At 30.2% G+C, this 24,570-nt stretch overlaps 1 protein-coding gene across 7 annotated transcripts; it reads left to right on the top strand.

Annotated features, from left to right (window-relative positions):
• Positions 1-1,044: 1,044 nt before the first annotated feature.
• Positions 1,045-24,557, top strand: LOC124493762 (uncharacterized). 7 transcript variants are annotated; one of them, XM_075731964.1, is made up of 8 exons: positions 1,045-1,355; positions 2,701-4,409; positions 5,506-5,588; positions 5,873-5,970; positions 6,084-6,304; positions 10,846-11,011; positions 11,703-12,175; positions 18,999-24,557. In XM_075731964.1, the coding sequence occupies exons 2-8, from the start codon at positions 4,395-4,397 to the stop codon at positions 23,268-23,270; spliced, it is 5,328 nt and encodes a 1,775-aa protein (XP_075588079.1). In that variant the 5' UTR covers positions 1,045-1,355; positions 2,701-4,394; the 3' UTR covers positions 23,271-24,557. The 7 variants fall into 7 exon arrangements, with proteins under 7 accessions (XP_075588079.1, XP_075588081.1, XP_075588082.1 ...); XM_075731966.1 differs by lacking the exon at positions 1,045-1,355 and adding an exon at positions 1,593-2,282; XM_075731967.1 differs by lacking the exon at positions 1,045-1,355 and adding an exon at positions 1,620-2,628.
• The last annotated feature ends 13 nt before the right edge of the window (positions 24,558-24,570 follow it).

A 24,570-nucleotide genomic window follows, 5' to 3' on the forward strand; every position in this document is an offset into this window, starting at 1 on the left:
ATTTCGGTTTCCACTACCTTTGATACCTGTATAGTTGAGAAAGCCCCTGACCCTTAGTGATAGTGTGTGTGTGTGTGTGTGTGTGGGTAAAATCAACAACAACAACAATTGTTGATCTAGGTCAGTTCAAAAAAAAAAAAAAAATAAAATAAAATAAAACCTGCCCATCCGCGCAACACACCTTGGATAATGTCATCGAAGGTCAGCCACCTGGTCATCAGGTGGTACTATTGTAGAAGATGAAAAAAAAAATTGGAAACCGAAATTTTGAAAACGTCATTGTCACAACACAGTCGACAATATTTGCAGCATACAATGAGAAAGAGAGAAGAGTCTGACAACTGCGTTCATGTGTGTGCGTGTAAAATGAATAAGAAAAATCAAAAAAAAAAAAAAAAAAACAGCAAAACCAACAAACAAAAATAAATCGTCTGTTCCAATTGGTACATTGGATTTTGCTCTAATCGATCCAACAAATAAACCAAGACACACACACTGACAAACTGATTGACGAGCACAACAAAATAAACACTGGGCTTGCACACACACACACACACGAACAAACTGCTTATTTTCTTCAACAAAACACGGTTAATCATCATCATCATCATCAAATTCATGGAATCGTTTTTCAATGGATCGATCGAAATCAGAAACAAAATGAAAACAACAACAAAAATTCAACATAATTTGGTGATTTAAATTCATTTTTTTTAAATTACGAATTTAGTGTGTGTGTGCGTGTGTGATTGCAAGAATTTTTTGTTTTGTTTTTAATTTTTCTGGTGGGCGTTTTTCTGTCACGAGATGAGATTTAAATGTGAGGAAGGAGTGGCTGTGTGTGTGTGTCACCAATAATCTTTGCTTGTCATAACAAACACACACTTGATGAGCAATGTGAACTTTGAAAATTACGACAACTACGACAACGACGACGACGACAATCAACAAACATCGACCACCACCACTATAGACAATCATCTTTATCAACAATGCTTCTACATGTGTGTGTATGTATTATGATAAACATTAAAAATATTTTGTGAATATGATGATGGCGGTGGTGGTGGTGTTGGTGGTGATGATAGCCGCTGTTGCCGATGCCGATGATAGCTGAAGATTTAACAACGACAACAAACAAACAAACAAAAAATCGAAATCTCGATGTTTTTTTTTTACTCTCGGATTTTCTGTTGTTGTTGTTGTTGTTGTTTATTTTGAAATTTTTTAAAATTTTATCCTTGTCTGTGAATGTTGCAACTCGATCATCATCATCATCATCAATTTGTTTTTCTTTGCAACAACAACAACAACAGCAGCCATATTTCAAATATATCGAAAGAGAACGTAAAAACGTATGTATATCGGTTTGAAGCAATTTATACGAAAAAATTTCGATTATTTTCTCATCATCATCATGTTGATGTTTTTTCCCTGTTGAAAATTTCCCTATTAAAATCAAAATTGTTTTTTTTTCTTCTGAAAAAAGAGACAATCATTGTAGTAGTAGCAGTAGTAGTGGTGGTTATTTTTTTTTTTTTTTTTTTTTGATTTTCAAAATGATAATCAGTATAGTGAGAAAATTGCACAATATTTGTTGGACCCAGAAACGAAAACAATATGATATATGCGATGATCGAAATCGATTCGAATGTGATTGATGATTGACCGATTGATTTGTTTTGTGATGATTCGATCATCAAAAGTGAAATGAATTTCAATTTTTTTTTTGTTAAATTTTGTTTCTGGTTCTCAATTTCATCCATTATCTTGGTATTTGTATCATCATTCATTCATTCATTCAATCGATCGATCGATTGATTGATTGCATTGATTGATTGACTTTGCAATGTAGAAGATGTTTCTGAAACCTACTTTTTACTCTTTCTTTCTCTCGTTTTATTTAATACGAGCAATTTTTGCAATTTTGAGTTTACACACACACACACAAAATGTGAGTTTTTTTTTGTGAGCAACAACATCAACAACAACAACAAAAACAACAACAACGACGACGACGACGATAACGACAAAACAACAACAACAATAAAATTTGAAGATGAAAATCATCAACATTATCATTTGATATTCCAAATTGTAAATTTTGGAATTTTTTTTTTTTGAATCCATCATATCCTATCATCATCATCATCATTACCGATTATTACCGTTGTTCATCATTTGTTCGTGTTCTAATATTATTCATGTGCTTGGTGTTTTTGTTTTTCATTTTCGTTTCGTTTTGTTTCGTTTTTTTTTAGTCAAAAAATAAAACAAACCGGGTAAATGATCGGTTAAACCGGTTTTTCATTTCTTTATTTTCAATGTGTTTGGATGCAAAGATATAGTGCGAGCGCAATGAGAGATTTGACACATTCACTACTCAAATATTTAAATGTTTTTTTTTCGTTATGGTGTCGTTGGTCGCTGTTGTTGTTGTTGATGATGATGATGATGATCTTTTGTTCGGTGGCCGGCTTTTAATCCAGTTTTTTTTTTTGCTTCTCAACCAAGTGAAAAATTCCATTCTTTTGTCGGCCATATGATCATCATCACCAAGAGCGGTGGTGGTTGTTGTTGTTGTTGTTGTTATTGTTGTTTCTGGATCTGTAGATAAATTATCAGTTTGTATTTTGTTTTTGTTTGATAAAAAAAAAATCAAATTTTTAATCCTTTTTTTTCTTTCTCTTTTCGTTATAGATTAACGCACATCAATTCAGCGGAAAAAAGGCCAAACAATTCAGGAATTTAACCCTTAAATCGAATCCGTCATCATCATCACCAGAATCGTTGTTCACAATTTGTAATCAACAAAAGATGCCAATGTTAATATATTAATCGAAAATCAAAACTGTGATGTTGTTTTTTCCGTTGTTGTTGTTGTTGTTTTTGCCAGAGAAACACTGAACGATTGCCAATTTGGATTTGATTTAATCGATAGACAAAACATTCACAATTGATGAATCATAACCCTTTCAACATAAGTGGAATACTCACGCACACAAACATTTATTGATCACTGATCATCGAAAATTCCATCAACAGCAATATCAAATAATTTTGTGCTTTACTTGATTTTTTTTTGTCTGAATTCGTCGTCATAATCATCATCTTTTTTTTTGTGTGTTTGTGCCCGTCAAGAATCCTAGATCAACATCATTTTCAAATTTTGAATTTAAATTAATTTCCAATCTTTTTTTCCGTTTAAAAGTCAATTTGACTTTCAACAACAACAACAACAGCACAAAAACATTCATCACACAACCATCAACAACCATCCACAACCACCACCACTTTCAATCTTACCACTCATACTAAAAAAAAAACAAAAAAATTTTCTGCTTCTGCAGCAATTTTTGTGCGTGTCTGTGGTTTCATCAATGAAACGATAATAATGATGATGATCATCATCATCATCATTGAGAATGATCGATTGTAATTTTTATATCCAACATAAAAAAATTTGTGATTTAAAAAAAACAACAAAAAAAAAATCATCTGTTGCTTCAAGCACACAAACGCATGCTGCTGCTCACCATCATCATCAACAACAGAGTTTTGTTTTTTTTGTTTTGTTTTTCCATACTCAATCGATCATTGAATACACCTGAAACCTGATGATTGAATTTTATATATAGTTTTTTATTTGGCTTGATGGATAAAAAAAATTAATTAATTTAAAAATTTTCTCAACTTTTTTTTTGTTGTTGTTCTTTTTCAAGTATTGATGGTCATAAATGATGACAATTTTTTTTAATTTTAATCAAAAAACAATGATCATTATCATCAATTGTATATGTGTGTGTATGTGTAATTATAATGTGGCAATTGTAAATATATAATTTTTATGTTTTTTTTTATACATGTGTGATAATCAATGATGATGATAACGATGATGATGGTGATGATTTAAATGAAGCACAACAGCAACTAATTGACTGACTACCTTTTTTTTTTTTTTTTTGCTTGACATCGACAACCAAATATATCGTGAATTAAATGACAAAAATGAACTTTGGTTCAACATCCCGCATTTCTGGTTGATTGTTTATAAACAAAAAAAAAAAAAAATATAAATAAATCAACCAGCATTTGGTGTGTTTTTTTTTGGGGGTGGAAAAATTCGACAACCAAAACCTCACACACACACACACACACACCTACAGACAGACTGACGAAAAATCAATCCATCATCAATTTGGGAATCATTCAAATGCAATATATTAATTTTTTTTTGTTCAAAGAAGATACTCAAATTTCTACAAATTAATTTATTATTTACAGCAAATGCAATGTTTAAACAAAACAAAAGTCTTGCCTTTTCAATTATTTTGGCAATTATTTTTATATGATGATTATGAAATATGAAATTCCATTAAACATTCACATTTAAAATGCCTCATACCTCGGTAAGTTTTTTTTAAGTATTAATCAATAAATAAAACCAGTGGACTAAAATTTTTTTTTCTCTCTGTTCGATCATGGGTGTGGTGGTGGTGGCTGGTTGGTTTTTTTTTTTTTTTTGGTTCCAACCTTCATTAAACAAATGAAAAAAAGAAGAAAATTTTTGTTTGTTTGTTTAACCATTGTGTTTTTTTTTGGGTCCATATACATGTCGATGGTAACCAATCCATCCGCCCACACAGGAACGAACTCACGCACATTATGGGCCATAATTTTTTTTTTTTGTTGTTATTGTAAATAGATATCCTTTTTTTTATTGATGAATATGTCCACGACCTTGATAATTAAATATTTTTTTTTTCACAATAGTCTATGGATGATGAAAAATGTTTGTTTGTTGTTGATGATGATGATGATGATGTTATTAGATAGAAAACAGTGAATGAATGTGAGAGAGGAAAAAAAATTTTCATTAAAAAAAAAAACAAAAACCATACAGGTACGTAATATATATACGTGATGATGATGATGATTATTTTGTTAGTTTTTAGTGTTCAAAACCTTCGAAACGAACATCAACCCCTGTATGTGTGTATGTATGTATTTCCTAATAATGACCAAAATGTTTATATCAGATTATGTTGTGTTTAACAAGAAAATTCTAAAAAATTTCAGCAAATCTTTTTGCTGTTAAATAATCATGTTGTTGATGATGATGATGATGATGATGATAAGAAATGCAATAACACAGAATAGGAGGAAAAAAAGTGAAATTGTTGTTGTTGTTGTTGTTGTTTAAAACCTTGATGGATTTTGTGGAGTTTTTTTTTTCTTTTTGTTTTTGTTTCTCACCACCACCAGGCGTTAATTGAATGTGATGATTGATTTATTATTGGTCATGTTTTTTTTTTTGATGTAAACAGAAGCCTAAATGATGATGTGCGCCCCCTGTTTTTTTTTGTCCATATATAATGATATTTTGATGTTTTTTGTTGTTAATCTCAATGTTTTTTTCTGTTTTTTTTCCCGATTTTTTCTTATCCGGTTATTCAATTTCAACGGATTTTGTTTCATTTTTCGTTTTGTTGTGGAAAATCAAAGCAACACGTTGAAGTACAATTAGAGATTGGCCATATAGCAACACCGAAACTGGAATCAACATCCGATGGCCATACACATGATTGGTGAGTAGTAGTAGTTTTTTTTTGCTCGTTTTTTTTTCATTTAGAGTAACAACAACAACAACAACAAAATCCAATAAAATCCGATTTATTTCCATTTTGCTTTTTTTTCACTTGAAAAAAAAACAACCAGAAACTTTGGATTTTCAAAGGAGAAAATTTTTTCGTTTGTTTGTTTGTTGGAAACTAAAAAAAAAACAATGGCTAGACATTAGTTTTTCTTGAATTCTAATTTTAAATTTTAAATTTCTCTCTCTCTCTCTCTCCATTCACATTTCCAATCACAGGACGGTGTTTGTTCGTGGCGTTGATAATGGCCATATAAATCCATTTGTTGAAAAAGTCATTTTTCATCTTCATGATAGTTTTCCTAAACCAAAAAGAGGTATTTGTTTTTTTTGCAACCATTTTTATTTTGGTTCATTTTTGATTTAATGTTTTTTTCTCTCTCTCTCTCTCTCTCTCTCTCTCTCTCTCTCTCTCTCTCTCTCTATCTAGTGATCAAAGAACCGCCATATGAAATAAAAGAATCTGGATATGCATCATTCGAGTTGCCTATTGAAGTTTATTTTCGTAATAAAGAAGAACCGAAAAAAATTTGTTTCGAATATGATCTCTATATTGAATTGGCTAAACCAGTAGCGAATACAAGACGTGAACGTTTAACGTTTCAGAATCCTAGCATAGAATTTAAGAAAAAATTATTAAAAGGTTGTGGGGTAAGTGTGTAGATTTTTTTTTGATTTTTCAATTTTCTCATTCATCATTATTCGTTGAATTGTCGATTCTTTTTTTTATTACATTTTTTTTTCATTGCCCATTTGCTCATTTCAAATATCCGGTTTTGATATTCCATAAAACAAAATATTGAGAAAATTCTTACAACACACAATCGAATGACGTATATGAAATACACAAGAAACACCAAAAACAAAAAACAAAACAAAAAAATGCCCAATTCGAATCGATGACGACAATTCTTTTATTTTTATAATTCTATTTTTTTCCTGCATGCTAAAAATATTACCATCTCTCTTGTGTGTGGCTGTTTTGTGGCTAGAAGTGAAGAAAAAGAAAAAAAAAAGATTCCACATCATCAAACTTATACTTTTTTCTTTTTCCCAAATAGACACTGTGTGTGCGTATTTGTGCAAGTGCATTTTTTTTCTTTGTAGTCATTGTGTCTGCTTCTGTGTGTTGTTGTTGTTTTTAGTAGCTATAGCTGATGGCGTCAAATCTACGCCCAAACACACAATCACATTATGCAATTATATAACGGTTTTTTTTTTTTGTTGTTGTTGTTCGGCTCTAATATGTGATGGTTATCTGAGCCGGTTTTTTTTATTGGTATTCATATATATAAATAAATATTTTATTGGAAATGAATGTCAAGGAATAATTTTACAATGATAATGACATTGAAATTTTATTATCATTGTGGAATTATATATTCATTTGATGATGGATTCTGTATACCTTTTTTTCGAATTTTTATACTAACGCCATCTATCTTTTTTGGAACAAAAAATCAAGTGCTCGACATTTTATTTGATTTCTCAGCTACAAGATGGCGTATCTGGTTGCATGAATTTTTTTTTTTTTAATTGAAATTGAAAGTTGTGTTATTAGAATTTTAAAATTTCAAAAATTTCTTCAATCATTAACGATGTATCAATGACAAATAAGAAAAAAACCTATTGAAATTTGTTTTCTCATAATAACATGGAAATTTCTCTTTATCATTCAAATTGCCAAAATGGCCCCAATCATCATCATCATCATCATTCATTTGACCGGTTTTTTCCGTTTTAAATGTAATGTAATAATTTCCTCGTTTTTTTTCATTCATTTTTCATTCATTCACGAATGTTTATGAATAAATTATTTGCATCAAATTAACACCCTGAAGACATCAAGATGATGGTTTGTTTGTTTGTATGGATGGATTTCATTTCATTACATTTCATGTATTTATAATGAAGATAGATAAATCTTAAATGGCTATATCTCCATCATTTATTGGCCATGTCCTTGTCTCTGTCTCTATCTCTATCTCTTTTTTTCCCTTTCGCCCCCACACAATAATCGTCATGCTTAGCGAAATTGATCAAAAATCCACAATACGATGACATTAATCGATTCATGATCAATTGATCATCATATTCTATATTTTTCCACTCACACACACACACAATATATCGATCGATTTTATGTCAAAATTTCCAAGGTTTTTTTTTGTTTTCAACATTTTTTTTCCATTGTCTTGTCTTGTTGTTATTATGGCCAAATGAACACACACACAATGATTATGTGGCCATTTTGTTATTTGCTGCTGCTGCTGCCTGATTTTTTTTTTGTCTTGTTGATCTAGATTGATGTATAGTTTTTTTTCTGCTTTTATTTTGTTCAATTTTCAATTTCCAATGAATAGAATGGGAATTGAACACACACGACCTTTGCAAAGAAAAAAAAACAATCCAAATTTGGCAAAGATTTATTTCACCCCCTTTTTCCCTTTCTTCATTTTTTGTTTCAAACATATTTATTTGATTGAACAATCTCACATGATTACGATGTTTTTGTTGTTGTTGTTGTTGTTATTTAATATATCTGTTTTTTCCCTCATCATTTGATTTTTTTTTCATTGATGACAATCAAATGATGTTGATCATCATCATCATCATCATCATCGATCGATATAAATTGATTATTTCGAGATCCATACGCATGCGCATTTAGGATCATTTTCATTGTTGTTGTTTTTCAATTCTTTTCTAATCAATCGATTTTTTAACCCATTGACTACCAAGCGGCACATATGTGTGCCACTCAAATTTTCCACAATAGACCAGCGGCTCATATATGCGCCAAAAACACATGAAAATTCGAAAAGTTGGTCTATTTTGCGACCTTTTTTCTGTCTATGGCGGTAGTCGATGGGTTAAATCAATTTTGATTTGAAAATCGAATTTTTTTCCCCCAAATAGGAACAAAAAATTCAAATCAAATCAAGTTTCTCTCCTTGATTTGTTCATTTCATTTGATGTATAAAAATTCTTATTTCAAATACTAACAAAAAAAAATGTTTGATTCATTTCTTTTGTTCAAATCTAAATATGAACGATGATGAATATATGACAATGATCGATGATTATCAACAATCATCAATGAACAATCCGTGTTGGAGAATTCGTGTTCCAAATGTGAATCGATTTTTGAATAATGATGAAAAACACATTGTTGGTCAACCATCAAATCATCACAATGATGATGATGATGATGATGAGAAATTAATTTTACAATGCAAAAATAATGATAATTTTGGAATAAATATGATGGCCATGTCCAATGATGATGACCATAATAATAATAATAATAATGTTTTTGTTGTTGACCATATCAATGATAATAACAACAACAATAATAATACAAGGTCAGTGTGTATTTTTTTTAGATTTTCATCATATTCTTTTTCATCATCATCATCATCAAAAACTGGGCTTATTATTATTGACACCTGTGTGATTTGAAAATTAATAATGTATATTTATATTTATTCATTACCTTTATGCTTGATGATGATTTGACAAGTTTTTTTTTCTTCGTCTTGATAAAGAGATTAGATGTGTATGTGTGTGTGTGTGTGTGATAGAACCATTGTAAAACATGGTGACCGACCTTGACGTTTTTTTTCTTCTTTTTTTTTATATAATTTGTATATATCTAACCCCGTTGTGTAATAGTTTAGTTTTATTTATAATTGAGTTTTGGATTTGTTTTTTCATTGGGCAAAAAATAGTGTTATTTGTCTGTTATTGACTTTTTTTTTCTTCATTTTTTTCTGTTGATGATGATTATTAATGGATTCGATTATCCGAGATTTGTAGATTTGTTTCTGTGTATGTTGAATATATCCCTGAATAATGATGTTTTTTTTCTGGAAAACCTTCATCATCATGTTGGAGTGAAATGAAAAATTTGCGAAAATATTCTCTTTATCCCAAAAAAATATATTTTCACCCTTGACTCGCCTAGAAAAAAAAATCAATGAATTGCATTGAATCAATCAAACAGTGTGCAAAAAGAATCTGTTTTTTTTTGTTGAATTTCAATCGATCATCTCTGTGTATAGTGATGATGATGATGATGATGACCTTTAAATGAAATCCAATGTGTGTAATCATCTAAAAAAATTGTTTTGCTTGTCTCTAATTCATTCATTCACTTATGCAGATTGAACAAAAATAATGACGATAGACACACGCACACGAACATGGCTAGAATACATAATTTTTAACCACCACCATACCATTAACTTTATACAAAAACAATCATTTCCGGTTCAACAACAACAACAACAAAATGCATGGTGATTCTTTTTTCCTTTTCGGAAATTAAGAAACAAAAAACCAAATTGTTGTGTAATTACAACCACCACCATTACAACAACAACGATGATGATGATGATGATTGTCGACAAAAAAAAACATGATCGCGTGTTTGTTTGTTGTATTTTTTTTCTGACTGAATTTCATTATGGATCAATTTTCATAAAGAAAAAAAAATCTTGTTTGCAATGATTATGGCAAACATACACACAGGTAGAGAGGATGTCAATAACGTTTTTCTTTTGAAAGTTTCCGAAAAATTCTTTTTTTTTCTTTTTTTTGTTTTCGCAATAATAATTCATAAATATTATAAATGTTTAAAAAATCCATTTTCTTCAACATTTCCGCATTCTCTTTTTTTTCTCATCAATGAGAGATTTGTTTTCATTTTTGAATTTTGTTTTCTCTTTTTTTTGAAATTTTCTCTTTTTCTTCAATCTCATTACCCGTCGTCGTCGTCAGGTTTAACGGGATTTTTTTTGTTGTTGTTGTTGTTTGTTATTCGGATGTGTGTTGTGATAAATTCGGGTTTCCTGTTTTGGTATATTTATTTTTTTTCTACTGATAATTAGAATTGGCCGTGAAAAAAAAATTTCCAGTTTTTTCAATGAAAAAACTGGAAATTTCTGGGAATTTTTTATTTTTTTTTTTGCACGAAAAGTTCAAATAAATCGCGCGTACCCCCGCTATAGCCAGCAGCAGTACAGCAGCGCATCAAGACAGCAAAAAAAATACATTCAGTTCAAGTTTGACTGTTAATGACTGGACAAATTTTTTTTTTGTTTTTTGTTTTTGATTTCAATTGATTGATTGATTATTAACTGTGTGATTGATTGACCTAAAATTATTCGGTGTGTTTTTTTTTCTCTTAGATACTCAAAGGTGATACGACAACAACATCGTCGACAATATCTGAATCATCACACCATCACCACCAACAACAACAATCACCATTATCATCATCATCATCGAGCAGCAATTATCAATCATCATTATCATTGGCGACAACAACAAATTCCAAAACTACGACGACGACTGGTAAGTTGTTTGTTTTTTTCTTTGAAATGTGGCAATGAAAGAAAAAAAAGGGCTGTATGTTTGATTGAAAAGACTGACATTTCTTTCATTTTTATCGTGAATTTCTAATTTTCAAAACAAGATGAATGATTATGGTGATTTGAAATGAGATTATTTTGAATATTTCAAGATTCAATGTCATTTTCAATTATAATCTGGCTTCTTCTTAATTTGTAAAATTTGTTGTTGTTTTTTTTTTAAAAAGTTGATTTTACTTAGTAGCAGTAGTAGTAGTGGTGGTATTAAATAGGATTTAGGTTAAGGTAGTGGGTGAAAGTTTTTTTTTGGTTCTGGTTTTTTTTTTGTCTTGTCAATCAACAGGTGTTTTACCTTTTGATATGATTTATAATAATGGCAATGGGATTATGATGTGTGTGTGTGTGCATGTGTTTCTATGATGAAAAATTTTTCATTTTTTATGATGATGATGATGATGATTATGGATTGCAAGCCAAAAAGATGTCATCATAGAGATGCTTGGTGATTTTTTTTTCCATTTTCATACTGGATTAGAGATTAGGCTAATGGTTTTTTTCCCATTTGTGTGTTGTTACCACACACACAATCATCCTTCGTTCAAATAATAAATCCCTTGAATGATAATCTCGTTTTTTTTTGTTGTTGTTGTTGTCGTTTTTGATCTGGTAAATAGAATCACCATTGACTTCGACATTGAATAAAAATTCATCATCACCATTATTATTGACAACAACTAGTAGCGGCAATATTGGCAGCAGCAACAGCAACAGTAGCGGTTTCAACACGGCGCCTATCAATAATAATCATAATAATAATGGAACGACGATATCGTCTAATAAATTTCAAAAAAATTCAACAACAATTTTTACTACTTCTACTACTTTGAATATCAATAGTGGTGGTAGTAGTAGTAATAATAATAATCTAAATCTAAATCATCATTATCATCAACCTGATAGTCAATTTACTGATTTATTTGGTACACCATTAATACAGACAGGTTCAGGTTCATCATCTGTATCTGCATCTGCATCTGCATTGACAACAACAACATCAGCCTTAACAACAGCAGCAGCAGCATCAGCAACAACATCAACGTCAAAATCAAATCGAAATAATAATGCAAAAATATTGGCCAAATTGAATGTAAGTGATGATTTCAAATTTTTTTATTTTTTTTTAATTTAAAAAAATAATGCAAGCAAAGCAATTGGTGGTTACCGGATTTATATTAATTATTATGAATTTAGATTTAGATTTAGATAAAGTGATAGAGATTACAGCAACAAGTGTGTGTGTGTGTGTGTTGCATTTGATTTCAAATTTCAAAATTGATGACGATAATGATGATATCCTAGCTGCATTTTTATCAGGCAATAATAATAATGGTGATGATGGTGTAATATCATTGAATTTCCATGTAATTTAATTTTTTTTTTATTTTGTTTCGGTTGATTGATGAATGAATGAATGAATATAAATGAAAAATGAAAAATGCTGCCATACTATGCGATTTTGTTTTCATATTTTGTTTGGTGTATTGATGAATCAATCGATTTAATTGATTGATTGTTGTTATCATTTTGATGATAAATACAAACACGAAAAAGGAATATTTTTTCGTTTTTTTTTTTTGATTCAACCGAATCATTGAAAGAAATCAGTTTTTTGCCTGTGTTTGTGTGTGTGTGATATATGTGAATATCAAATTACCAATTATGCGAGAGATTATTGTGCTCGGATTTATTCATATGTAAAAAACATGCAATTCGAAATAAAAATGTGTGTGTCTGTTTGATGGTAAATGATGGGCGAAACGAAACGAAAAATAAAATTCAATGAAAAATCCCAATGATGATGAAAAGAAATTGAATGAAAATATTCAATGGTCAACTCTCTCTCTCTCTCTCTCTCTCTCTCTTTAATTTCTATCTGAATTTTTTTTTTGTTTGAAACCTTGAATATATGATAATGTAACTTTATTTATGGATGGAAATCACAAAAAAAAATTGAAAGAATTTCCCATTATTATGAATGAATGAATGATAATAGTGTGTGATTATGATTCAATACTGTGGTGTGTATATCTGATTATAATATAATAATGGATGATAATTATGATCGGATAATATGACATTTGGCAGTAGTAGTAGTAATAATAATCATTCATGTGTGTAAAAATATTTTTTTTGTTTAAGAAAAAAACAATTGATCCTTTATCGATTTGTCCTTTGTGTGTGTGTGTGTGTGTGTGCCCTAAACATAACCGGATCTATGATTATTGTTTTTTTTCATGAAAAAAAGATAAATTTCCAGCTGTTAGATTAGTTTGATCGATTTCATTTTTCTGATGATATGCAATGCATAATAAAAATTGATTGAAATTCATCCGACCATCTGGATCTATTTTTCTCATCACTTGTTGCTAAGTGAGAATTTTTTTATTTAATTGGATTTTCATCCTTAGAATGGTTAAAAATTTTTTTTTCTTCTTTTGGTTCAAGGTTGATGTGATGTGATTCTTGTTTTGTAGTTTTGAGAAGAATGATAGGAGAGAGAGAGAGAGAGGTTAATGTTTAGGGTTTTTCCATTTTCAACCGGTTATTGATTGATTAAGATTGGCATTTTTTTCTGGCCATCAAACAAGGCAACAATTTTTTTCTCTCTCTACACACACACACACAGACACGGCTGCCGTACTTGGCACTTGTCATCATCATCACATCATCGAAATCTGAGAAAAAAAAAATTTTTCATTTTGCAATCTGGAACACACACACACAGCTCGGTCATAAAACTTTGTAGAAATTTGAAATATTCCATGTTGGAACAAACAAACACACAGATTGAGTAAGTTGAAAATGAGATTCAAGTTTTTTTTTCTGTCTGTCTGTCTTTTTGTTTGGTTGTGCTCTACACGAAAAAATCAACAGGTTTTTTTTTAAAAAAAATTCTGATTTTGTCTGATTTTTTTTCTCTCTCTGTGTGTGTGTTTGTTTTTGTTTTTGTTTTCTCTAGGGCCATTTTTTTCACCTATTATTTTACCTACATATATTATGAAATGATCTAAATGATTTTCAATTCTGATTGAAACACGATTCTCGGATGTGAAATGATGGTAGTAGGGGTGGGTGGTGAGGTAATATCCATCATCAATGGATAAAAATCAAGTTCAAGTTTGATTTGTTAATTAGAGAAAAAAAAATTCAAACGAATGAACAAATCAAACGATGAATAATCCAGAAACAGACAGAGAGAGAGAGAGAAGGCCTAGATTTCTTTTTTTTTGATCCAAAAAAATTTGTAATTTCGAAATATTTTTTTTTGTCGTTTCATAAGAGAGAATTTAAGTTGTCTAGACACACACACACACACAATGAGATAAAGAGAGAGAGAGAAACATCAGTAAAAAAAAAGTAAAAGTTGAAAATTGAATTTTTCTATCCATCATCATGATCAACAAGTTGTATCACAACGATCAATGATGATGATGATGATGATGATGAAATAAGATTTAAATTGAAATTCATTTTAGAGATATCGTGATTTGACTTTTCTCTCTTTTTCTCGTTTTATGTGGATTTTTTTTTCGTCGTCGTCGTCGTCGTCGCCATCGTTGTTGTTTGATTTATTTGTTCAAAGTCTGAATTGCTTCATTTTTTTTATGCTTGAACAACAACAGCGAAAACAAAATCCACTTAAGTGCCAGCGGCCATCATCATCATCATCAAAATCTTTAGAAACTGAAATTATATTCAGACAGACAGAAAGAAGAGGGAGAGAGAAATGAAAAAAACTTGAAATACAAAACGAAAAAAAAAGTGAAAATGAAAAAAAAACATCCAAAAATGATAAAAAAAACAACTGTGGTACTATGATGGATAACTATCCAACCAGCATTTACTTTTACACTTTCACAACAACACTACACACTGCTGCTACTACTACAAAACCACTTTCCATCCAAAAAAAAAAAAAAAATGGATACATTTGAATCCAAATACACACACATACATTTCTTCTTCTTCGATTATAGAAAATTAAAAAAAAAACGAACGAATGAAGAGAGAAAAAAAATGGATAAAATTGGAGAGATAGGATGGATGGATGGTGGTGACTGATGTCCATATATCCAACAAGTAGCATCAATTATGTTTGATGGTGGTTGTACATTTAAAAAAAAAATATAATTGAAAAAAAACTAGATTTTCTTTCTGCTGTTGCTGCTGACTGTGCTTGGCTTCCATCATGATCAAATCATTTAGATCCAATTCAATTTCATTGACTGTGTATGTGTGTGTCTAGTTTTTACTTTCTAGTCTCTTCATCATCATCATCATCAACATTTTGTTGTATTTCAAATGCCAAACAAAAACAAAAAAATATAGTCGTAGTTTTTTTTACGATAATTTTTTTTTTCTCAGTTGGTGTTTGTCATCCAATCAATCTGATCACACACACACACGGCACACACACACACACACAAACACACACAGACATACATCACATCCAAACACACATATATACACACACACAAACAGAGCAGACATAAATCCATAAGTGTGAGCCCTTAGTATATCGATTTTATCGATATATTATCGTCGTTATAATTTAAATGTACATATAATATAATAACCAATAAAGCCAAGCCAGAGACAAATCAATCGATCAATCAATCAAACAAACAACCAATCCAACAAGTGTTTACGTGTGTATATGTGTATGTGTTTTGTGTTTGTGTATGTATATGTATATTAAATGGTTCCAACTTGATATAGATGATTATTTTTCATTAACCAGAAAAATAAGAAGAAAAATCAAATGATCTGTGTGGCTATTATTGATGCAATAACAATCGTTTGTGTTTATGTGTGTTTGTGTTACTTGAAGATTGAAATTTTTGCTTTCGCTCTTGTTTGGAACATTTCTTTGTGTGTGTGTGTGTCTGTGTCTGAAAATCAATTTAAATCAATCCTGGTGACGTCGTATCTCTCTTTGCATTTTGAAGATCTCATTCTGTATTTTTTTTTGCCTGTTTGTTTCAATCAATCAGTCAAAAAGTAAAAAAAAAAAAAAAAAATTCCATATCACACACACGCAGACACACATTTTGCCATCACGATTTTTTTGTTTTGTTTCTGTTCAATTGAATCTAGTCGGTTGTTTTTTTTTGTTTGTGTGTGTGTGCGTTGTTTTGGTGAAAAAAAAAAGAAAAATTCAATTGAAGAAAAAATAAACAAAAACAATAAAAAAAAATCTGGTCAAATCTATGGTGTGGTGTGTCAAAAAAAAAAAAAAAAAAATTAATCCAAAAAAAAAAATCTAAAACGCTTTCATCATCATCGATTGATCGATTTCCGTTGTGATTTCCGGCTTTCCCTTTTTTTTGTCTTTGTGTGTGTGTAATTTCTAATTTGTAGATAAAATAATAATAATAACAATAAACAAACAGACGCGCACACACACACACACTCACACGTTTTGTGTTGTCCATCACCATCATCATCATCATCATCGTTTGTTTTTTGTTTGGCTAATTTTTCTATCGATTAAAAGAAATGAAAATGAAATGTTGATGTTTAGCGTGTGCAGTAAAATTTTAAAATTTTAAAAAATTTCCAACAAAAAAATCAATATCCAATCATCTGTATCTGGATTTCCTGTGTCTGTGTCTGTGTGTTTGTACGTGTTTTTTTTTCTTGCAATTTGGAAATAATTTTGAAAAAAAAATCTTTGAAAAATTCCCACCGGCCATTACATTAAGATATAAATTTTTCTGCCGAATAAATTTTTAAATCAAAAAAAAAAAAAAAAAAATCTCTTTGAATGAATCCAATTGACGATCATCGTCGTCGTCAATGTTTGTTTCTCAACATTATACCAATTGTCATTCACCACCTTCGCCATCACCAATACCACCACCGCCGCCGCTACCACCATTATTATCATCATCGTCATCATCATTGTCCCATAACCAATTTTTAAATAAAAATCTACTGCCATCATCATCATCATCGTCATCATCAGGATCGACAATAATAAATTATAAACCAAAATCGACAATAATTCAACGACGACAACAACAAAATCATCAATCATCATTGACCAATACTGCCACAACGACAACACCGATTAATAAAAAATTAAATCAACCACAACAACAATATTTAAAGCCAAAATCAGGTTTTGCATCAACATTTTTACCCACAATAACAACAACAACAACGAATCCAATAGAAAAATTTTCATCAAATTTAAATTTATCACGTTCATCATCATCAACAACGATTCATTTCGTAAACAATAATGGAATCAAAAATAATCGAAATAATACAACAAAAGAAGATCATTTGTTCAATTTTGGAACAACAGGATCATCATCATCAATCATATCGTCGAATGGTGGTGGATCAAAACCTCAACAACAACAACAACATGGTGGAACAGGAGGAATGGGACTGCCCAAAGGATTTAAGATACCAAGAAATAACAGCAACATTAAACAGGAAACGGAAACGGCGACATCATCATATCAACGATTATCATTTCAACAAAAACAAATGTCACCAAAAACAATTGACAACAATAATGAATTACGACCAAAAATTATGCCCATATCATTTATACAGAATAATAGACAGAGCAAATTACAATTACAACAACGATCCAAATTATCAAAATTACAGCCATCATTATTGTTACGTGGACATTTTGATTTTGATGATGATGATGATGATGATGATGATGTTCAAAAAGATATTGTCAATAACCATGATGACCATAACAAGGCCAAATATCAGCATCATAATGAGGATTCAATTGATCATCATCATAATGCAATAATGATTACACCGACGACTACTACTACTAAATTACAACGTCAACAACAACGATATCCAACAACAACAAAATCAAATTTGAATTTATTACAAAAATCATCATCATCATCTCTATTACATCCACAACAACAACAACAACAACAACAACGACAATTGTCTTTAAAAATTTCAACGAATCAAAATCAAAATTTCCAATATCAACAACAGCAGCAACAGTATCCATATAATCAAATCAATGTACGATATATTTACAAACAAAAAAAACACAATGAAACCACCACTAAATATTACATAAACACCATCCTTGCACATCCTCTCATTCTCTTTTTATTTCACATACACATTTGTCCTTTATAATAACAAGACAAAACGGAAATGATATGACATGGGTTTGATGTTTGTTTGTTTGTCTGAGTGTCTGTGTCTGTGTGTTATTGGCCAATTATTTGGACATGGATAGACATTGGATGAGAGGGGACCATAACTTGTAGCCTTTGTTGTTGTTGTTGTTGTCAAATGAAATTTTTTTTTTATCGATAATTATCACCAACGAAAAATAGATTTGTTTATGTGTGTGTGTGGGTGGTGGTAATGATGATGATTATCACTTTTTTTATGTTTGTTTGATTTGGTCCTTGTCTATGTGTGTGCAACAACAACAACAACAACAACAAAAAAGAACAAAATTATTATTCAATCAATCAATTGATTATTTTTTATGTCAAATGTTTTGCAATAGATAAATTTTGTTTTGTACGTGCTGTGCAATATATACACAGACACACTCACACACACACACGTGATTTTGTCTGAGGTGAAATATGCAAATTAGGGTGGAATTTTTTTTTTCGTTTGTTTTGTTTTGAATAGTTAGAGAGTGAGTCAGTCTTTATGTGTGATTTTATGCTTGATTTATTTGATCACGTCTGGGTTATTTCTACAGGTGCCCATGTTTTTTTTAGGTCGATCCATTTACATGCACACTTACACACACACACACAGTGGGGCAGAGTAATGATTTTTTTTTTTGCTTTCACTTTTTATTTTCTTTTTTTTCTGAGTGAAATTTTCAATTTTTGTTTTTAAAAAATTAATTTTTTTTCCGTTTTTTTTTGTTGAAATATCCATAGGACCATCATATTGATTCTCATAGAAAAAACAACAACAACAACAGTGCATTAAACGTTGGTGGTACAAATTCAATTAAAACGGGCAAATCATCACTAAGTCATCATTATCAGAATGATCATAATCAAAAACAATCATCATCATCATTATTATTGGCTAAAGGAACAACTGGTGGTGGTGGTGGTAGTATGGCACAGCAACAAACATCACAATCATCTATAATTGGAAACAATTATCGTAATAAAAATAATGGTCAATCGATGATTAATAAATCAACAAAATCATCAATCACCACAAACAATCAACCACGATCCACTTCGTCTTTATCTAGTAGTAAATCGAATAAATCCAATTCAATTTCAATAAAAAATAATCATGATCATGATGGTGGTGATAAACAGCAACGAATGTTGATGATGATGAAAATGAACAAAACAAAAACATTGAATAACTATTGTGATAATAATGAAACTGATGATAATAATAATAATGATGGCAATGACGACGACGATGATGATGATGAGGATGATGATGATGAAATTGATAATATTAATAATATAAAAGTGATGAAGAAAAAATGTAAAAAAGATTCGTCAATATTAATGATGGAAAATCATAATAAGAAAAAACGTAAAGATTCAAAAGAACGAAATAGCAACAGCAACAGCATTAGTAGTAGTAGTAGTGGAAGTGGTGGCAATATGGAAAAAATGAAAAAAAATGATAGAAAAATGGTGATAAAAAATTCATCATCATCAACAATGAAATTGGCAAAAACATCGTCATCGTCATCATCTTTATTGAAAATGGATAAAAAACGTAAAAAACATAAATGTGATAATAGTGATGATGATAATGATTCAGATGGTGATGATCATCATCAAGTTGATGATTTAGATGTTCATAGAATGTCAACAAAAGATGAAAGTGAGATTGATGATAATGATGGCCGACGACATCATAATAATTGTCATCATAAATCAAAATCGAAAACGAAAAAAAGACGTCATGAAGAATCTGACAATGGTGGCAATAATAATAATCATCATTCTGGATCAATTACAAAAAATATTGCCAATGGCGGCACTAGTGATTCAATGATAATTAGAGATTGTTCACCATTTTCAAAAACAGCAGCCATCACTGCTGCCGGGACAACACCAACAACAACAACAAAACAATTGTCAAATTTAAAATCTAAATCATCATCATCGTCATCAAAATATTTGATTGATGGTGGTAATCAGCCATATTTTCCATCATTAATTCCAAATAATAATGGCCAACAGCAACAGCGAAAACATTCACCATATCCATCGATGAGTCCAATGAAACAAACGAAAATGATCTCATCATCATCGTTATTATTGAATCCGAATAATAATCAATCGAACAAATCATCAATGGATGATCCATCACCATCATCATCATCATCACCACCACCACCATCATCGGCAACAACAACGACGACAACAACGATTGCGAATAATAATAATAATAATAAAAAAGAAAATATGAAAAAATCATCAAAAACATCAAAAATGGACATGATGAATCAAACATCGGGCACGGAAACAAGTCATTTAATGTCGACAAAAATAAAATATCGTGATGATAATAGTGTAACGACAATCGAAATTAAATCGATAAATAAAGAAAAAACCTGGGATAAAATGAATGAAATTAAAAAACATAAAACAATGAAAGAATCATCGAAATCATCATCATTGTCGTCGTCGTCGTCGTCAACAACATCATCGTCGACTACAACAAAAACACAACAACAGCAACAGCAACCGAATACAAAGAATCAATCAAAGAATACAACAACAGCAACAGGATCACCAATGTCAATGGCAACGGCATCGAATATGAAAGAATCGTCTAAATTGTCGCTATCCAATTCATCATTATCATCGATTGCATCGAACATTTCCAGTAAAAAAGAACAAAAACTACGAACAAAATCAAAATCATTTGATCATTCTAGAAAACAACAACAACAACAACAAAAACAACCACAACAATCTACGAAAAAATCAGATGAAAAAAAATTATCATTATCAACGAAAAAAACTAAATCGTCGGAAAAAATTGATAGTATTGAATCACGTAAACGACGACATGATGATGAAATAATGGACGAAAAAATGCCACCACCACCACCAACAACAGCAGCAGCAGCTACTACAATATTACAAAATCATCATCATTCCAATAAACATTCGGAAACATTATTTTTGGAAAATTCAAAATCAAAATTTCCATCATCAGATCATCATCGTTTTCATCATCGTAATAATAGTCCAACGATTTCAGATAATTTAATGATGATGAAATCCAATAATCATAGGAAAAATGGTAGCCGAAAAATGATAAATGAATATGATAATAATCTTATTCCACCATCATCATCATCTGCATCATCGATTGCATCAATTGATTCGTCCATTAGTGATGATGATGATGATGATGATAGCGATGATGATAGTAACAATAATAATAATAATGGTGCCATTTCGGAATCATCAGAATCGAATGATTCATCCGATTCTGATCATCACCATCATCATAAACATCGTCAATCATCGGATGAAATTGATTCTGATGGTAATTCCTGTGATGATAATTTCATGTCCAATAAAAAAAATGGTAAATCAAATAAAAAACATCGTGAAGAAATTAAGACGACAAAAACAAAAACGAAAGAACACCATCATCATCATCGTCGTCATCATGAATCAAAAGCATCGATGAAAATGGCCAATGAAATGAAATTATCATCATCAAAATCAAAATTTGATGATGATGATAATAATGGTGGAAAGTATTATGATACGGCAAAAATTCAATCACAATTTCGTGGTTCCGAGAAATATTCCAATAAAATTCATGAAAATGATTCATCATCGACTAAAATGAAAAAGACAAAGATCAAATCATCGTCATCATCATCGAAGATGAAAAAATCGAATAAAAATAAACACAATTCTTCATCAGATGATTCAGATGATGATGTGAAAGTGAAAATGGATTTGAATGATGATGATGATGAACGAAAGCAACGGCAACATAATCATCATCATCGTAATCAAAAACATGGACAACGACGCCATAGTGTTGATGATAGTGCCAATGATGATTCTAGTGATGATGATGAATCTTGCCAAAGTGAATATAATCGGAAAAAATCTTCGAAAAAATCATCATCATCATCAATGTCGAAAAAGTCGAAAAAAGATTCTGATATGAAGAAAAAAGGCAAAACATCATTATCATCGTCGACAGCAGTAAAGAATTTTAAAAATTCAAAAACATCATCATCCACCAAAGACATGAAGAATAAAAATTTAATTAAGAATGGTAAAAACAACAAGTATTCCACAACAACAACAAAAAGTGTTGGTCTTTCTGATTCGGATGAATCCGACGATGACGATGATGATGATGATGAGAAAGATGTTCAATCCAAAATGATTAAAACAAAATTGTCATCGAAAAAACAACAAGCCGTATCATCATCAGATAATGATTCATCGTCTGAATCTGATGATTCTTCTGATTCTTCTTCATCCGATGATGATAATGATGAACAACAGCTACAATCTTCCGATGATGATGACCATCATCATCAAAATAAAGGTCGACATTATCATCAACATAATGACAATGAAATGATAATGGATCGATCATCACCAAATTTGGATTTGAAATTTACAAAAAGGAATCATCAACATTATCATGGTAGTCCGATGGTTATTGTTTCACCTGCAAGTAATAATTCATCATCATCGTCAACATCACAGCAGAATACAGTAAGATCAAAATTTAATCACCATCAATATCATCAGCAATCGTCAACTATGATGATGACGACTGTTGAATCTTCAAATTCACCAATTAATCATCATAATCATCACCAACAGCAACGTGTTACAACGATGAATACAATGACCTGTTATGATCGTGCTGCTGTATCATTATCACCAGCAAACATACCACCGCCACCACAACCGCAATCGCAAACATCATCATCAACATCGACAATGATGATCACAAATTTTTCAATGGCCGAATTACAAGAAATTCAATTGAAAATCAGTTCCATACAGGAAACATTTGTATTACAACGTATTGTTGATCTAATCGAAGAACGTAATAATCGTTCATCATGTTTTACAATCATTGGTAATTGTCTACAATTTGATCTAATGCGTTTAGATAGTGGTACATTGGCTGAAATTCGTCGACTAATTTCCAATTACAATATTTAACTCTTTAAATTAAAAAAAAAACAAAAACAAAAAAAAAATAACGGAAACTTTATAATTCTCTCTTGTTGTTGTTGTTGTTGCTGTGCCAATTCTTAAATATTCTTGATGTATTTTCTCATACACACACGTACATAATTTTTTTTCCAAATCTTTCTGGTCGTCGAGAATATTTTCATATATTTTTTTCGTTTTTAATAATTTTTTTTCTTTCTTTTCTCATGTTTGAAACAAAAATTCTCTGTGAAATTATTATGTAATTATTAATTATGAATTTTTTTTTTTGTCAAATTGATCATCAAATCAATCATTTTATTTCAATTGTGCAAATGTGTGTGATGGTGGGTGTGTGTGTTGATTATTTTTTATTATCTATGTTGTTTGGTGATGGGAAATACCTTTATGTTTGTTTGTTTTTTCACACACAACCACCCACCCAATTAGCCCCACCTATGTTTATTTCCTCCATACACACACACACACCCATCATACACACGCACATTGGATTTTTCTCTGCATTTTTTTCTTCTTCTTCTGTCTATTTGTTTTTTTGTTGTTGTTGTTGTTGTTTTGTTTTATCAGCCATTGACAGAGCACAAATTAATTTTTTTCTTTGAAAAAAAAACAAAAACAAAAAAAATCTCTGAAATTTTTTTTTTCATCATTTCTCTTTCTCTATGATCTATGAATTTGTGAATGTGTTTATCTCAATCTCTCTCTCTCTCTTTTTTTTTCCAAATTTAAATTTTTTTTTTTGTTTGTTTGTTATGTGTATATATAATGTCTGTGATTGTTGTGCGAATGTTAAAAGTGAATGTGTGCGATAATTTTATTCCATGAATTTTTTTTTTTCATAAAAATCATCGTTTTCTGTATGATGATGATGATGATAATTTTTTGCCAAGCCATCGAACACACACACCGACACCGACACAAAGACATTCTAATCAATCGATTGATTAGAATTTTTTTTTCATTTCCGAAGATTTTTCATTCTAACAAGTTTGATCATAAATTTTCATTTTTCGTTCGTTTGTTCGTTTTTTTTGTTTGTTTGTTTATGTCATATTTCATCACAGCATTTTTTTTTCTTTCTTTTTTTTTATTTATTTTATCGATTGATTTTCAATCAGAATCAAACAACAACAACAACAACAACAATTTGTATTTATATATATATAAAAAAACACATCAGCAAAAGTGGAAAAAAAAATCCAAATTTTTCTCTCCTTTAATCGCATTATTTTAATGATGATGAATAAAGACATTATCTTTTTTCAATTTGAAAAATTTTTGTTTTTTC

This window comes from Dermatophagoides farinae, chromosome 6, assembly GCF_024713945.1.
Source record: "Dermatophagoides farinae isolate YC_2012a chromosome 6, ASM2471394v1, whole genome shotgun sequence".
Lineage (NCBI taxonomy): Eukaryota > Metazoa > Arthropoda > Arachnida > Sarcoptiformes > Pyroglyphidae > Dermatophagoides > Dermatophagoides farinae.

What these genes read in the sequence shown, in the direction of transcription:
- LOC124493762 (XM_075731963.1), top strand. Translation starts at nt 16,888, where the DNA reads ATGTTTGTTTCTCAACATTATACCAATTGTCATTCACCACCTTCGCCA. An exon ending in ATCCATATAATCAAATCAAT is followed by an intron (nt 18,106 to 18,998) that starts GTACGATATATT and finishes AAATATCCATAG; the next exon opens with GACCATCATATTGATTCTCA.